Source organism: Pagrus pagrus (assembly GCF_965226575.1).
Source record: "Pagrus pagrus genome assembly, chromosome: 10".
In the NCBI taxonomy this organism is placed as follows: domain Eukaryota; kingdom Metazoa; phylum Chordata; class Actinopteri; order Spariformes; family Sparidae; genus Pagrus; species Pagrus pagrus.
Genome location: NC_140194.1, coordinates 6,690,106 through 6,708,478, shown reverse-complemented (window position 1 = coordinate 6,708,478; position 18,373 = coordinate 6,690,106). Strand labels below are relative to the sequence as shown.

The following is an 18,373-nucleotide window of genomic DNA, read 5'->3' as shown; positions in this document are numbered from 1 at the left end:
CCGTGATTGAACATTTGGTATCTAAGGCTCTTCCACAGAAACATCATCACCACTATCATTATCAGCTTCATCATCAATGCCATTGTGATCATCTTATTATCATGTCCAGCATTATAAGAATATAAATACTGATGCATGGATGTGTAGGCAGCATGTTACTGTTGCAGCTGGCTGAGGTGGAGCTGGTTTTAACTTCTCTATTTTCAGTTTGCTGGTTTGTGCCTGGAGGCTCCCAGTTCAGAGGACGGGGCGTCCAAGGGATCACAGGCTGAAGCTGCTGATGTGAAAGAAGACCGTGGTACTTTTGTAGTATGTAAGTTGGCCCCGAAGTCCAAAACACAACATTTCACTAAAAAAAAGAGAGTGAAACATTTCAAAATAAAAAAAGAAAACACAGACATGATTTCTTCCTTGTGGCATAAAAATGCACCACAACTGTTGTGACATTAAAATGAGACATTTATTTTTTGTTTTGTTGTGAAAGTCAGTCTGGCTCCTGCTGCAGTTGGGGAAACTTTAAACTCACTCTGGCTTTATATTTTTATATATATTGTGAAATGTTGTGATTTCAGTTTTGTTGGTGGTTTGATTCCCTTTAGTGATATGTTGTTGTTGTTGTTTTTACCTGCATTAAAGGGCCACTGTGTAGTTTTGGAGAAGAAATTCTGACCCATTTACAACATTAATGAGGTGATAAATAATGATGAATAAACAAGCTGTTGTCAGAGGACAATAAGGTCCCAGAACACGGTTTGAAGATAGAAAGGTGGCGGGGTCCGCCACATATAAACAACGTAAAACAGTATGAAATTGTTTTGTCCTTTAAAGTCAGTTTGTCTATTCAGTCATGAAAGCAAACAGTAGTTATTTAGTTTATTTAGGCATAGAAATGAAAAGTCAGTGAAGATATTTCTCTTCCGACTACAATTTCTTCTCCAAAACTACAGAGTGCACCTTTAATTTGTTTTCCGAAATATATATATTAAGTTTTTGTTCTTAAATGGAGACCCAAAGTGTTCAATGTAAAAAAAAGAAAAGAAATATGTGATAAGATTGGATTGATTAAAGTTAAATCCTGCTGCTTTTCACAATAAAAGCATGTATTTGCCAGTCATTTTTATTTCATTTCAGCAGTTTGGATTTCCTCTATCTACAGTATACATCCATCTACACACACACACACACACACACACACACACACACACACACACACAAAAGGACAACAAGTGGACATGCACGAGACAGATATTAATATATTTACGTCCAACAGAAACAACAAGTAGCCTCCACCTGTCCACTGAGCAGACACACATCCATCAGTGGGCTAACCCCTCCAGCAGCAGATACAATGTGTAACTCTACAGCTCAAGTGAACAGATGAATGAGCAGAAGTCTTCCTGCTCCGGATAAAAACAAAAACATGTCACTGAACGGAATTCGCTCACAGCCCTGACAGCAGCAGTCTCCTCCCCCTCAAGTGGATGCGAAGAAGAGCTCTCTCCGGTCTGTGTGACATACAGGAAGAAGTTGACTAACTCTGTCAAACACTGCGTTTTCTTTAAAAAGACAAAAAAAAGAAGAGAAAGAAAGCTCCACCACTTTTTCTGTTTTTTGCACTTTCGCTTTTCTCCTCAATCGACTGGCTGAAATGTAGAGCTGGAAGACATGAAGGTGGATCCGAGGACTGCTGCTGCTGCTGCTGCTGCTACACCGGAGGAGCTGTAACGTGGGGGATCACTTCAGTCCGGAGAGAAGACGCCTGCCGACACTTTTATAAATGGGAAACAAAGCCTACAGCGAGCACTGAGTGAGAAACATGTCAGAGCACAGGTCCAGTTTTCTTCACATTGGAGACATTGTGTCTCTGTACGCGGAAGGCTCGGTGAATGGCTTCATCAGTACTTTGGGGTATGTTCCTCCTCCTGCCTCACTTTCTACTCGCTGACCAGTCCATATGGATTAATCCTCACTATCTTGACTTTACTTTCACTTCACATCTCGCAGCACTTCTTCCTCTTCTCCTTCTCCCACTCCTCTTTTAATCCTAAACGCGTTTGTTCACTTGTTACAGTTAAAAAAAAGTGCCCGAGTGTGAGAGTGGTGCGACTTGTGGCCAAGGCCTGTCAGCGCGCACACCGCTGCCTTCTCAGGAAACTCTACGCAAATGTAACAGGAATGCAAAGCAGCGTGTTTCTCCAGGTAGACAAGTGGTGGTGCTCCCTCTGTGGTCCCCCAAAGTAGGGTCCGGGGACCCGAGGGGGGACACGAGGAGGTGTCAGTGGGGGACCTTTTAGAGATTTAAAATCAATTTTTATTCATATAGCCCAAAATTACAATCACATTGCTTCATAGGGCTTTACAAACTGCTCAGTGAACGACATCCTCTGTCCTTAGACCCTCGATTTGAGTGAAAACTGAGGAAAAAAAAGATGGAAGAGCCACAGAGGAGGGATCACAGTTTACAAATTGCATTGACATAATATCAGATACAAATGATAGTATATGTAAAGTGTGTGGATCCCGGAGACGACCGGGCCGCACGACTTCCTCTCCAGCGTGGTGACCTGGAAGAGGGCAAGATAATTATCAGTACAACAGAAAAGGTCAGAGTGAAGAGGCATCAGGTTTGACAGAAAATACAGATATAAGGAGATGAGTAAAACGGAGGAGAGCAATGATCCAGCACGACGATCCAGACCTGTCGGTATGTGAGGCAGCAGGGGCCAGGAGAGGTAGATGTTACCAGGGGCCCGAGGGCCATCAGAAGGGAAGCCTGAATGAAAAGAGGAGGAGGAGGAGGAGGAGGAGGAAGCTACAGAGAGTGAGAGAGCGACACAGCTCGTGGGAACAGAAAACAAAAGTTAGAGAAATGCGATGTTAATCAGAATAAACATATCTAACATCTAACACTGCAGGTGAGATACTCATCGAGACTGAAACCGACCCACAGAAGTTACAGAGGAGGATCAGTTTTATATTCATTCATAGTGAACATAAGGAGTTGTAATCTATTTCCATGCTGCTCACTAACTCCTCACACGCAGCGTAAAGTCACACAGTTATGTAAATAATCAAAGTCAATATTTAGAGTCCGCAGACCGTAAAGAAATCTGCATCTTCTTATGTTATAATCCTATAAGCATATATACACAGTGCAGTGACTAAGTCCTGCACTTTAGCTGCTACCTGCTGCTGACTTGTTTAACTTTATATCATAATGCGTTTATTTCCTTTCTAGTGTCCGTCACTGCGGAGGAATAATGCACTTGACACGAACAAAATGCACGGCTCCTACACATAGCGTCATTCACTTAAAGGTGCACTATGTAAGATTTTGTAAATACAAATTCATACTCCAAACAAACGGGGCAGCATGTCACCAGAGTAACTGCAGCTGACTGTAGCTACTGTTAGCGTCGCGCTGATGAAGGGTCTCAGTCATCCAGGTCATCTGAGCGGTCACAAGATAAGTACAATGACAGGACAGAAGAAATAACAGCAGAATTTATATTGAATTTGCCACTTTTAGTAGGCTTTGCATTTTCCTGATAAGATACTTTTTAGTCGACTACAATCAAGTGAGTCGATCAGTGAAGTTTTGCAGGATGGCTAATAAACATTCAACTTGTGACGAGGGTTTTCAAGCAGCCTGCCAAACTTAAAAGGATCACGACCGTTAACACTCCGACATGTGATGTGAGTTTTTATTTTCCGTCAAGTTACTCATCCAGTCAGTCGGTTGTCAGTCTGACCTCACATGTTCAGCTGTGTGTAGGTGTGATTTTGAAACTTCTTTTCATAGTGTCGGTCTCCACACGGCAGCGCAGCGAAAATAAATACCACAAACAGTTATTGTTTGACCGTTGTTCCTCCTGAGCTGAAAAAATGTCAGCGCGAGGGTGAAATGCCTCGGTGGTTCCTGGTGCACTCTGGCCTCTGAGCCTGCAGAACAAGCGTGGAAAGATCGACCGGCTCTGAGGAATGAGTCCGCCCCACCCACCTCCTCTCCCTTTCCCTCACCCCTCTGTTTCTCAGTCTTGACTCTTCTGCCGTAAATTCCTCGCGAACAGAAACAGAAAGTTCAGCACAGCTGGCTTATTGGAGCCTCCCTCTTTAGTAACTCGTGTTGTGGAGTTGGTACATTGAATCATGTGTGCAACAATGCTCCCTGCCTCGCTATCTTCATGAAAAACTCCCTGACTGTAAAAGCCTGTGCCAAAGTAAATGTAAGCAGCAGCGGCAGCGCACGGTCTGTAAATTTCCAAATGCAAGAGCAGGCGATTGTTTGCAGCTCCCGTTGTCGCGAAACTCTTATCAGCGACTCAATAACTTATGTAGTTTGACAGGAGCGCTGAGTGTTTTTATCAGGGGCTGTGCTGTGCCAGAGAGCTCACCAAGGCGCAGAAAGCAAAAAAAAAACCCTGCAAAGAGCCACAGCCCCTGTGAGCACAACGTAACCTCGGCTGCACAGGGCTGCTCATGCCTGTGTTTGCTTAGGATAACATTAAATCTGCAAGTTCCTCACACACCTTACATCGCAAACACTCTAAAGCCAAATGACCTTTGAGTTCCTTGTGATTTCTGGCCGATCGGATCCATTGTTGACCTTGACGTCTTGGATCTCCTGCCGCGTTTTGAATCATCGGAGGTTCATTTTGGTGCAGTTTTTATGTTTCAGTCCACTTAATTGTGGCCCTGCAGAGCATGGATAAGATGAGAGACATATTATGCATTGCAAATACTGACCTTTGAGTTTCTCATGAGGTCGTCTGGCTGATCACCATTAGTGACCTTGACGTTTTGGATCTCCTGCCACATTTTTTAATCATCAGAAAGGCTCATTATGGTACAGTTTTCGTGTTAAGACAAAGATAATAATGTTGTTTCTATATGATTATGTTCCCATTGATTCACAGGTTCCATAAGTGTTGAAATAATGATAGGGTGCAGTTAATGAGAAAGTGTATGACTCATCTAGATTGCTCAGCTGCTTTATCAGCAGGTTGAAACCTGCAACGACACACATTAGTTGTAAAATCTTGCACCCACCAACACTTTCCTTACGGATGTTGTCCTTCATTTTCAGTCACACAGACCTGCTGCTCTGCATTACATACGGTATTATTTTTCTCTGTTGTTGTCTCAGGTTGCCCCCCCACAAGCATTGGAGCTAAAATTAGCTCTCCTGTGTCTAGCCTGGTAGATTTATCATTGGTTCATGTTTAACTCGGTTACAGAGCAAACTCTTGCACCGGCTGTGAGTGTCGGGCTCTGTCAAAGCCTCCCTGTTTGAACTAAAGCCCGGCTCTGTGCGGACTTAAGGTTACTTATTTATGAGCTGGAGGGACTTTTCCAGAGAGCCTTCCTGTTTTAGCCATTTAGCACTCGATTCTGCTTCCTGCCGGGCTCTATTGTCTCTCATTTAGATGTAACTGATACAGAGGCGCAGGAAATAATACACAGCCTGTGGATCGACGCTGATCAAGTGCCGTGGTATGAATAGGAAGCGGCTCAGCTCACTTCTGCACGGCTGCCAGCTTTGTATGAATCGGAGGAATTGTGCAATGCATTATGTTTCTCCTCAGTGGACGGGATGAATGGACGGGCTTGTGCACCTCGGCCTCTGGCGCAAATGGGATAAAGGGAACGGGATGACATGGAGTCTTTGATATAGAAACTCATAGCTGGTGTTATAGGATGTATTTTTCGACAGGTTGAAGTTACAACATCTCTCTGGTTTAAAGCCGTGTGTGGCTGTCACGTGAGAGGTCCCTCAAACACTGCGAGCACTGTGACCTTTGCCCTCACAGAACTGGTTGTGCACACAGTATACTTTTACATCAGACTATCTCACATTTGCTCTCTAAGATGCGGTCTGTTCATCTTGAGGCTTGTCTTGACTTGACTTAACTAAACCGATTTTCTAAAGGAGGATTAGAGTAACTCCAGCATTGTTAAATGAGGCAGGTGTAAGGTGTGATTAGTGGATTATTTGGTGTGTTAAAAACAATACCAACGATTGGCAGCATCAAATCGAGGATTTAATAACAGGAAGAACAAATTACTTTTCTCGCATTGTCAAAACGAGTGAAATAAAGATGATTTCACTGCTGCACCACACTTAAAACTGGTCATAAGTTAGACTCCGATGCAGTCTGAGTTCCCCGTTGATCACTTTAACATTTTAGGCCCTTATGTTCGTATCCGCTCTTTTCTTCCAGCTTCATTGTCCTGCCTCCAGTTCCACCAAATAACGGGCCCTCTGCCATTACAGCTTTTGTGTGCGCCGTCCCCCTCAGTCCTCTCGGTGTTGACTGCTAACACAGGTGGCTGAAATGAAACTTGTTTAACATGGTTTTCTGAAAGCCACTTCTAAAACCAGGGTTAAATATTCTACTCCTGGTTTCATTTACGCTGCGGGAAGTCATCCGACGACGAGACAAACCTCATGTCGTTAGATTTAACTCATCTTAACCCCACTGATATGCGATGTGACACATGCAAAGGTGTCATTAACGCAGGGGACGCTGGGAACACGTCTCCACCCCTTTTTGAAATGACTTATTTATTAATAGTTGAAAATGTGCTAAATGCATGCTTGCACCAAGAAAGGATAATGAAGATGAAATGGTTTTTGCTGCATATTGAAGTTTTATCCTGCTGTAATTATCTACTGTGATCTCATACGATCCCCCCGTTAGACAGACTGATATATGTGAACATTTGTATGAATTACTGGCCCTTAATTTAGAAATTACCAGCTCTTAAAAGTGCTTGAAAAGTCCTTTAAACAGATGTTATCTTCGCCCTCGTGTCCCCGCCACAAAGTGACGTCCTTGGACGGATGAATGCATGTTTTTTAAACCGTGTTTCACGAGTGTGGTAAATGAGGCTGTAATGAATCCTCATCCCACTCTTTTTTTGCAACGTTAATTCCCGTCAGCCCCTGCAAATTAGTCTAGATGTCATCTGCTGCAGATCTTTAAGTAAGTGTCAGTCAAATGTGGGAATTTTCACTTAACTGTCAATAAAACATCCCTAGTAAGTAAAGTGATTAGATAAAAGGCTTGGATGTGGGGAAACAAGGCCGTTATTATTATTACAATGCCCTCTAATCAACCCTGCACAGAAACCACATGGTTTCCTCTGGTGGCAGCAGCCAACTGCAGCCTGTGCATGCTCTACTAACCTACAGCTCAATCCTCAGTGAACAGTTCGCTCTCATAGCATCACTTAGCATTTTACACCATGCATGTTGATATCTGGTTTTGCTTCTGTATGTACAATTAGATATATTTTCTTTCGCACCCATTTTTCAATTTGCACTCTGTGGAAGCCTCAGAAACATGGATGTCATTTTATCTACCTCGATTCAAACCACAAGACCGAGCAGACGTCCCCCCTGCTGGGCTTGAAAAGCGAAGATCAAAGCGGCAGCAAATTCGATGAGCTCCATCCAGAAATGTTCAGAGGCTCAGTCCAGATACTGGGAGAGCAGCGAGGAGATGGACACGATGGTGCACAGAGACGTCATTCTTTATTATGTTGCCAGTGCAGCTTTACATCCTGCAGGAGGCCGCAGGCCGTCAGCTGTAGAGCCGGTGTGGTTTTGAGCCGTGTATTCAAATGATGGGTTTTAGTAGTGGTCCGAGACTGAGCGTTGTGTATTTGCATTTGACTGTGTTACCACAACTAGACCACAACTTATGCCATTTCAGTCTTTGTTTTTAAGTTGAATGGCCAATAGAACATTTGCATAAAGATTAAAGGAGACATATTCTGCTCATTTTCAGGTTCCTCATGTTATTTTGGGTTACTCCTAGAATGTGTTTACATGCTTTACTGCTCAAAAACATCAGTCTTCTGAAACTGATCCCCCCCTCTTGTCTAAAACACTATCAAGCTCCTGTCTCTTTAAGGATTTAGACGCTTTAGATTTAAAGTATTTTAATTCCTGCGTTGCTAACATCCGTGTTCACTAGCTGCCGCCTTCTACTATCCTGTGTTTGTTGGTGCGTTGCTGCATTTCTTGGCATGTTAAAATCACCTCTGAAATGGTGTAAAACCACCGCACTACGTATTACTGTGTTTCACACGAGACAAAACAGGGACCCATTCATATTAAACTTAAAGTGCTGCTAGAGGTTAAAACAAACTCGACCGGGTACCTTTTAAAATGTCCGACAACAGTAATATCAGTGGGACAAAATATCCACACTGCAGTATATTGTATTGCTTCCTCTTGTGATAAGTTACCAGAGTCACAACTTTATGACTTTATTCAGATTATTAGTGGGGCAAAGTTGTTTCCTTCCTTTTAAATATTTTGACTCCAGAACTGTTCTGCTTTCTGTCCGTGCAGCCTTTGGTCAGTTTATGGCTATTTTACATTGCAGTGATTATTACTGTGGGAAGGAAATGACGTCAAATTATTTACACGGTATCATTTTGTGCTCTTCTCTGCAGGCTTGTCGATGACAGGTGTGTGGTCCAGCCTGATGCTGGAGATCTGGCCAACCCTCCCAAAAAGTTCAGAGGTGAGTAGAAATATACTAGTCACACTGGTTCAAGGTTACACACACACACAGATAGAAACACATACGCACTTGTTTAAAACTGTCAAGGCTGACCTGATCCTTGGCGCTCAGTGTTGTGTAACACAACATTGTGGTTTTAGAGACGCTTTTATGTGTTTAAGTGACTCTGCAGGCCTCCGGTGGGTAAATAAGCATTAACCTCAAAAAATGCAGTTCCACCACATTAAGACCTTTGGGTGGCACCAAACCCGACTCCCTGAGAGCGACTCCCGTGTGCCTGAATGCCTCTCTCCCTCTCCAGATTGCCTCTTCAAGGTGTGTCCCATGAACAGATACTCAGCCCAGAAGCAGTTCTGGAAGGCCAAACAAGGAAAACAAGGGAACAACAACACACAGGCAGACCTGTTTAAGAAGTTACAGGTAGAAACCTTTTGTCACAAACTGCTTCTCGATCTCCTTTTTTCATTTGCATCCCAAAGCTTCAGTCCAATCTCTGTTTCACTACTCAGCATGCAGCAGAGCTGGAGCAGAAGCAGAACGAGTCGGAGAACAAGAAGCTCCTTGGAGAAGTTGTCAAATACAGTAATGTCATCCAGGTACTGTCCACGTCTTCTGCAAACACCCGCGGCACCAGATTGTCTCGAGTCCAGAGCCTCGCTCTTGTTTTCTTGTTTACAAGGGTTACGTTACAGTCATCAAACCCCTGACACCTCAGGCGATACTGTGAGAGCTCACAGTGGTCGAATTAGGTTTCTGTGAGACTAAACCAGGAGAAGCAGTTACATATTCAACTGCTGTTACGAAATGCGATCAAGGCGGTCTCCATTGTTCCATTACTTCAGCCTAATCAATAAGAAAAGCATCAGGATTGACTTCAAACACCGGTATAATTCAGCCCGTGTTTGTTAAATGGAATCAGGAAATGTGTTGTGTGCTTCTACACACACCTCTTCAAGTGAAGTCTAAGTGAATTAAATAGTAAATCTCTGTTGAATCAAACAAGGAGTTACTGGAGCTGCTTTTTCCCCAAAATGTAGCTCTGCTATCACTCTTATGCAGTGGTGGAAGGTAACTATGTACATTAACTCAAGCACTTTGAGGTACTTCTACTTTACTTGAGTATTTTCTTTTCACACAACTTGCTACTTCTACTCCACTGCTACACAGAGGGAAATATTGTACTTTTGAATCCACACCAATTATATGACAGCTTTAGCACACAAAACATATGAAGAGCTTCAAAAATATGATGCTTTTCTTATAAATTGAACTACAGTATAATAAAAGTACAGCTGAAACAAGTAGTAGATGGACAGTAAATTAAACGGTGACACAATATTTCCAGGTCTTGGGGAGTACTGCTGCATATGTGAAAAAAGTATTAAGAAGTATTTTGTGGCTCCAGAGGAAGCTGCATTTAATTGTCAGATTACATGCAGCTTCTTCTGGAGCATGTGTAATGATAATAATCCAATGATATAATACATATTATACCAGTGACAAGTCTACAGTGGTGTAATACTTTGAACACTTCATCCACCGCTGCTCTTGAAGTATTTAAACACCTCGATTCTTCTCGCTCAGCTCCTGCACATTAAGAGTAATAAGTACCTGACGGTGAACAAGCGTCTTCCCGCTCTGCTTGAGAAGAACGCCATGCGGGTTTCTTTGGACCCGGCCGGGAACGAGGGCTCCTGGTTCTACATTCAGCCCTTCTGGAAGCTCCGGAGCGAAGGAGATAATGTAGGTCCACCTCCACACACGTTTCTATAGACAGGCAGTAGTGACTTTCCTCTCTGTTACAAGCAGATGTCGTTTGGTGTTTGAGCCGACTTTTTTCATCCTGTACACTGTCAGTTCATTGTTTGTCCTGTTCCAGTAACATTTCTGATTTTGTCCTTCCCCTTTGGCTTTAGCATCCTATGGTTAAAGGTATTGCTCTTGATGATTGTGCATGGTGTTTGTGCATTATTCAGTCAGACACAGAATATCATGTACAAAGCATGGATACACCGGCCTTCCCCATTGCATGTAGGCTTTTAGGTTGAGCTTTAAAAGCATCCCCTCCGGATGTGACTTTCTATCTCCTGTATGTCACTGATACCGCTTCATTTTATTTAAAATGTGTTTAAAGATCCCCTCCACTCAAAAAAAACAAGTTGTTTCTTATGTTTATGTCCTCTAAAATGTCTGACCTTGATTTTACTGACTTGTTTGTGTGCAACATTTATCACTTAATCTTCAAACGTAAGCCCATTGCTGTCTAATACACAACCGCTAATGCTGTGTCCACGAGTACCAGTAACAAGCTAACAAGCTAACAAACAACATCAACAAATCAAAGATGCTAACATCACTTTCCATTCTGATTTGTCTGCATTTTGCTGATTCTGGTGCAGAACAGACTTCTCATTTGAGTCTGGGTCTGTCTGAGGCTCAAACATGCGACGTCATGGCCGAATCTCTCCGATGTTTCCTCTAACGTTAGCCATCTTGATCCGCTCTGATCTTTCACTGGTCAGTGGTTGGCCGGGCACGAAGACTGCGAAAAAAAATTCTTAGTGAGGGAGAAAGAGTAGTGAGTTAATGTGTGAAAACCACAAAATATTAATCTTAGAAGAGTATTTTTACATACTTTACATGTACTTTATTTTATCAGGAAGTCACATTGAGATTGTGATTTAATGTGCAAGTGAGGCCTCAGTACAGAATAAAAAGCGATTAGAGATGAGAAGGAAATAGGATTTAAAGGAGACATATAACGCTAGTTTTCATGTTAATATTTTTTTGTTTGGGTTACTACTAGAATAAGTTTATATGCGCTAGTGCACAAAAAAAAAAATCAGTTTTCTCATCCTGTCCAGTACTGCAGCTCTGTCTGAAGTGCTCTGTTTTAGCTCCTGTCTCTTTAAGGCCCAGTCCTCTGTGATTGGTCAGCTCCAACACGCCTGACAACAACAAAGCAAGGGCCAAACTAGCTACTAGACATGATACATATCGCAAATGTGTGACACGTTGACATAGCGTGATGTCACAAAGTCGCGGAATTAAAGGCGAGACTACTGGCGAGGCGTTTCAGGAGCAGCGATTTCTGTGGGAGAGAGGAGCTTCTGTTGGCACAGACTGCAACCTTTTAACTTTCAAGATCTCTTACATGCACAAGAACCTGATATACAACACTAAAGGAAAAAGCATAATATGTCTCCTTTAAATATACCTTTTAAATAGACAACAGCCTGACAAAACGTGTTAACGATATCCTTGGTGAAGGTATGAAACTAAATAAAAATACAAGTACTGTGTAAATATGTTTAAAAAAAATAAATGTATTATGAATAAATAAATGTGTCCTAAAATATCTTGGTGTAAATAATAAAAAAACATAAATATACATGTCTGGAGGGGAACTTTAAATATTCCAACACAACATTGGAATATGTGTGACGATGAAGCCACGGTGTGCTCCTGTGTGCCTGGTAAACATGACATACACTTGACCGTGTAGAGGCTATCGTAACTTAGATTTAGGGAGTTTAGCGAGCATGTGTTGTGCAAGCAATGATACAATAACAGGCTGTGTACTTTTCAGTCACTATATCCTTGTATGCTGCATTCATGTGCACTCACCATGGTATGAATCAAGCTGTTCCTCATGTGAAGCTCAGCCTGTTGCTGTTACACAGAGCACCTTGTTTTTAAATAAGGTTATGTTTGCAGACCTGAGACAAACCCCCTTGCATGGACACACTCTTACTTTCCGTTTGGTCCATTTGAACACTGCTGGAAGTTTACCTGCCTGCGTCTCCTGCTGTCATGTGACTGTCTCTAATTGGGTTTCAAGGTGGTGGTTGGAGACAAGGTGGTGCTGATGCCAGTGAACGCAGGGCAGCCTCTTCATGCCAGTAACATCGAGCTGCTGGACAACCCCGGCTGCAAAGAGGTGGGATGAGTTCATATCCGTCAGTGCTGAAACATACAGCGAGAAGAAGCTGTAGCTTGCCTTCTAGCTGAATTAGTGGCTGTCACTTCAAGAACATGTCACTTAATTTCATGTTTCCCCTTAATCTCCTCTTCGTGCCGCAGGTCAACGCCGTCAACTGCAACACCAGCTGGAAGATTGCCTTGTTCATGAAGTTTAGCGACTACAGGGAAGATGTGCTGAAGGGGGTGTGTTATTTTATTTTTTTTACCTCTTTTACATCTGTTTTCAGGTATCTGTTACAGAAATCTAAGTTTTTATGCATGTGTCCTCTGTCAGGGAGACGTGGTGCGGCTGTTTCACGCCGAGCAGGAGAAGTTTCTGACCGGTGACGAGTACAAGAAGCAGCAGCACGTCTTTCTCAGGACGACGCTTCGGCAGTCTGCCACATCCGCCACCAGCTCCAAGGCTCTCTGGGAGATCGAGGTAGAACAAACACAGGAGTAAACAATGTTGTTTTTTTTAGAAAGAAGTCGCTTTCTGTGATGTTCTTGCAGAAAATCATTTGTCAAGCTCAGTTTGAATAAAAAATTAATATTTTTAAGCAGTTGAACTTACAGTTTTGTCATATTATAATAGTAAAGGACCATTCCTCACATATTTAGGCCTCTATTTCCTCTTTGATGACTTAATAATGTCTGCCTGTCTGTCTGCCACTTCAACCTTTAGTTCTTTGTCCTGCACTGTCTATTGTACTGTATCTTCCTCTTATCAGCTTTCATTAAATTGAAGTTCCTGTTGTTGTTCCTCTGCTGTTTGTGCCAGAACGTACTTATGTGACCATATCAGTTGTTGACATGTTGTCGTGTCAGTACGACGAACACAAGTTCCTGCTGTACTCGTCACTCAGGGTGACTCATTCAGACCCTGCAGTGACAGGCTAAACCGACGTTGGTGCACCCACATGCTGAAAGTGAAGTGACGTGTCCTTGTTAAGTTACACAGGAAGTGTAATAAGTTACTTTTTACTTGGCTTATTTTGGTGTCAGAAGTAACTAGTTGTTGTACTTGTTTTATTACTATAGATGTCGTCTCTTCCATGATATAACTCATCCAGCGACAAGCTTCTGTACATGTTGCCCACTTAACGTCTCTCCACAACCATTTTCTGCTCTGAAATCCACTTTCTGTTGTTGAGCCAGAGTCCTTCCTGCCTCACTGGCAGTAAACGCCTCATTTCCAGCACCAGTACTTTTTCCACACTGCTGTGCTGCCGTATCAGATGAGTCAGGGTTAGGGTTAGGGAGTCAGGAATTTAACCTCCATGTTGTATTTATTTCGCAGTTGACTCGCACAAAGTTTGCAACGAACAACAGTGTTCTGCCATTTCATGACCTGACCTGCCACACATACACGTCATCGTAACACAGCCTGGGATTTTAAAACTAACTGTTCCTGCAATGCAGTAATGCAGCATTGCGTCATATAATGAGTGATTTGGAAATTGCAATCCCTGACACTGCTGTTACCGGGGAAAGTAAGACTGTTACAGTAACTAGTTACTGAGCAACACTGCCCATTTCATATTTTAATCCATTTATTTGTATTTTTTGATCTTATTTTTTCATTTTCTCTTTTATTCTGCACTTTTTAAAAACTGTTTTAGATTTGAATCGACTCGTTCTTAACTTTTGCGTTCTCTGTACAGCACCCTGAATATTTATGTATAAAATGTTTTATTTATGAAAAAAACTTCCTTGAATTACCTCGACAAACCCAGACACCACTGTGCCACCCATACAGATGTAAAATGAAAACTACCAATAATGTTTTGAAAGTCTCTCTGCGATGTATCGGAGCAGTTGAAGTCAAGCACCGACTGACACTAAACCAAACACCTGCAGGAGACAGAAAACATCATAAATGGCGGACAGAAACTGATGTTCGTAGACGTATAATGCTCCTTATGTGGTGTCTTTGTGTCAGGTTGTGCACTACGACCCCTGCAGAGGCGGAGCTGGCCAGTGGAACAGTCTCTTTCGCTTCAAACACCTGGCGACCGGGAATTACCTCGCAGCGGAGGTGAGTTTGTCACGCGCTTCGGTTGTCATCGTTTGATTTTGTGATTAACTCTGCAGTGTGTCAAGAAAGTAGCTTGATCATTTTGTCTGAGTCACTGATGCACAGTTGAAGGGGAGTTTATGGGGATGTGCTGTAGGTGGCAGTATTCCCATTGATATGGCCACTATCGCCCATCTTTGGCTGCTGAACAGTTTGGATCTGGGTGATGAGGGATGATAATGACAGGATTATGAGCAGAGCTTTTTCGAGATTTCTTGAGGTCACTGACTGCTCATTTTCCCTGCAGGTGAACCCTGAATTCAAAGACAGCACGGTGGAGCCTAAAGGAGAGGTGAGTCGGTCAAACAAGCTGCAAAAATCACCGCACCTCGCCTCTGATTGGCTACCACTAACATAATTTTCACATTACTGATTCAGGACACGCAAAGGCAGTGCAAATAGCTTGTAATGTTACACAATAGATGAGTCACAGTGCACTCGAACTCAAGATACAAGTATGTTTTCGTAGAGGGAACAATTATCTCAGCTGGTTGTTCCTTGTCTGTCCAACTTCAGGCCCTTCTTCTGTCTCCTCATCCTTCGGTTACGCAATCTCACCAGTTCTCTCACACTCACAAAGTACTTGTGCACGCACTCACGCACGCACAAACTCTGAATCTATATCTAGACATTTCGTTCAGCTCTCAGCTACCTTGCGCATTTGTATTCTGGCAATGCACAGGAACACAGACACACACACACACACACACACACACACACACACACACACACACAGAGAGACACTCTCAGCCTCACACTCTCTCATGCACATGCTGAATTTCAGACACACAGGGGGCTCCTTACATAACGTCTGGGTGTGGGGGTGCCCTGCGAGAGGGGATGGAGGGGAGGCAGACGTGCTGTCTGCTCTGCTCCACTCGCCTGTGCTAAGCTGGTGGGGTGAGTCACCAGCAGAGGAGGAGGAGGGGAGGGGAGGGGAGGAGTGGGAGGATGGAGAAGCTGAGGCGTGGAGGCAGCTCTGGGGAGCTTCCCATTGACATGCAGAGAACAGTGGGAGAAATTAACCCTCGCCATTATCTGCTGCATCTGCACAGCGTAGAGACTGTAGCAGCCTACGTACCGCAGTGTCTAACACGGCACACAGAGAAGTCATGGCTCTCTGGCTACATTTCTGCGTAATTTGATACCTCATTAGTGTAAGGCGCTGTGACAGTATAGTTTGGCTCACATCCGTCTGTCGTCAATTATAGATTTTATCAACAGTTGGGCTATCAGTTTTTTCTGCGAGTATGTGTGGAAAGTCAAGGCAACCAGACTCAAAACACGTCTCTGCTTTTACTTTTCGGTCACATGGACTCACTGACACTCGACATCACTTCCACTGTTCACTTTAATGAGGCCGTATTTTAAGATTATAGCCAGATATGAGTGATGTGACTGATAAGTTCATGGCCCGAGGCAGACGAAAAAGAGTCACACAGGTCTTTTTTCTTCCGTGCACATGCAGTTCGACCGTTTGAGTGATTAGGCAGGAGTTTGTGGTTAATAACTTTTGTGCTATTTCCGTCTCGGGTAATTGTAAATTGCAAGTCAGCACTCTCTGACGAAATGGACAAGCCCTCAAGTCCACAGTGACGATGGCTGCCAGCCAGAAATGCAGATTTGAACTCGTCCACCACTCACCTGTTTGGACACCCTCAGACTAACACCTCTTCTCTAAGATGAAGAAGGCGTTCAGTGGTCAGTGATGATGATGTTACTGCTGGTGTGGACAACTTTCTGGTGGTTGTAAACATCAACTTCTACAGAGAAGGGGTCTGTATGGGCCTAAATTAACTGATCTGTGGACAGAATCACAGTATCCTGTGTATCTATATGTATAATCTTAAGTCATACACCAAATACACGCTGGCTGTCGCCTCCTTTATCTGTATTTTAGTATTAGAAGCTGACTGACTTGGAGTTGTGCATTCATTACTGTATTGCTTTTTTTATTGAAGCACACAAGAGTTTAAATTGACTGAGAGAAGGAGTTTAACGCTCTTCGACCACCTCACGTGGAGCTGAAAGCCTGTCCGTTGCTCTTGGAGCAGGGGCGTTCCAGTATGAGGAAAAACTTCAGGATCACATTTCGACGCCACGTGCATCTTCATCAGAATCCATGAAGACACACACAGTGTTGAAGCATAAGTCACTGAACGTTTGAGCTGAAAAGTTTGTTGTCTTGATCCTTGTGCTCCAGTTTACTCGGCTCCTGAAGTTTTTCCCTGATTTTCAGATTTACGATCACATTTGGCAAAGAAAAGCGGCAAATCAGAATCATGAATGTTTGACATCTTTACTTAAAAATGGCTTAAATGATTGATCAGCTATTAAAAAAAGTCGTAGATTGATTTTTTTTTTTTGATCCACCATCAATTAATCTTACTGACAGCTTGAGTTTTTTAATGGTTAGTCAACAAAATAACAGTTTACAGAATAATCAGTAACCACATTAATAATTGGATGTGGCCCACGCAGGCTCCGAGGAAGGTTCATCGACTTGTAACAGCGTGAACACACTCGTGCATCTTTCTGTTATATATTTAGATATGTAGACTGACCATACACAGGGACGTGCAGTGTTGTGCACTGTGCGTTTAAAGATTGTTGGTACAGTAAAAAAAAAATCCACTGTGTGAGTATTGATAAAAGACTTAACTGTCTGCGCCTTACAAGCTTTAAGACTGCTGACACTAACTTCTCCTTCCTGTGTGTGTGCATGTGTGTGTGTTTGTGTGTGTGTGCATGCGCTGCAGAACGAGACAGACATTGTGTTCTCCAAGAGGAAACATCAGGCTGCAGAGAAGATTGCTTTCACCCTGGTTTCTGTTCCCCATGGGAATGACATCGCCTCTCTGTTTGAGCTGGATGCCACCACTCTGCAGCGGGCCGACTGTCTCGTGCCCAGGTCAGACACTCACACAGTGGGGCGGGCGGGGGGGGGGAGGGCAGCAGTAACAAGAGCGAGCAACATCTGCTGTAGTTTTTATCCACGGGGGGGCATTTTTCAACCAGAGTTCACAGCACAGAGCACAGCGGTTCTTGTCAGGAAATCTGCCATTAGGGTGAGATAATATCACTTAGTCTGACACCAAACCATCTGCTGCTGCGCGTTTTCTTCAAGAAAGTGTCGTTTTCTTGTCAGAAATAAAAACTACTCGAAGCAGCTGACACTTGTTACTGGATAATTTCACAAACAAGTGGAACTGTGTTAGAAGATAAGGTGTGTCATTCAATCAGCACATAACATTAAACTGTACTATACTAAACCCAAAGAGCACTCAATGTTTATGGGGAATATCAAATGTTTTGCAGGTATCTTCTGGTCATAAACCAAAGTGTTGGACAAATTAAAGAAAAATTGATGTCATGGTGGTGCTGGATTGTGGTAGTTGCTAAGATATACTTTACAAAAGTGCGACATTGTCATCCCTCAAACTGTACTGCTAGCTGTTATTATGGCCTAATGAAGAGGGATGGTTATTAATCGTGAGAACTGAACATAATGCAGAGTATAGATGCACAGGGCCCCAGAAAAAACACCATATACTGTATACACAGTGCACATCCTCCATAGTCTTCTGTAAATGACCTGTCCCATTCTTCCTCAGAAACTCCTACGTGAGACTTCGGCACCTGTGCACCAACACCTGGGTGACGAGCACCAACGTCCCCATCGACGCAGAGGAGGAGCGCCCGGTTATGCTCAAGGTCTCCAAACACACCCGTCCACACCCACAGAGACACACAAGTAAAGCAAACATGGATGCATTGTTTCAACTCTTCCCTTGGC

At 43.2% G+C, this 18,373-nt stretch overlaps 1 protein-coding gene across 1 annotated transcript in view; it reads left to right on the top strand.

The window, feature by feature from the left end:
* The first annotated feature begins 1,265 nt into the window (after positions 1 to 1,265).
* Positions 1,266 to 18,373, top strand: part of itpr2 (inositol 1,4,5-trisphosphate receptor, type 2) — a 65,601-nt gene continuing 48,493 nt past the window's right edge. Inside the window, exons 1-12 of the mRNA XM_084365278.1 lie at positions 1,266 to 1,908; positions 8,467 to 8,537; positions 8,839 to 8,957; positions 9,047 to 9,133; positions 10,122 to 10,280; positions 12,379 to 12,477; positions 12,621 to 12,704; positions 12,796 to 12,942; positions 14,443 to 14,538; positions 14,825 to 14,869; positions 17,337 to 17,488; positions 18,192 to 18,291. Of these exons, the coding sequence (XP_084221404.1) occupies positions 1,817 to 1,908; positions 8,467 to 8,537; positions 8,839 to 8,957; positions 9,047 to 9,133; positions 10,122 to 10,280; positions 12,379 to 12,477; positions 12,621 to 12,704; positions 12,796 to 12,942; positions 14,443 to 14,538; positions 14,825 to 14,869; positions 17,337 to 17,488; positions 18,192 to 18,291 (1,251 nt within the window). The 5' untranslated portion in view covers positions 1,266 to 1,816. The remainder of the gene's footprint in view (positions 1,909 to 8,466; positions 8,538 to 8,838; positions 8,958 to 9,046; positions 9,134 to 10,121; positions 10,281 to 12,378; positions 12,478 to 12,620; positions 12,705 to 12,795; positions 12,943 to 14,442; positions 14,539 to 14,824; positions 14,870 to 17,336; positions 17,489 to 18,191; positions 18,292 to 18,373) is intronic.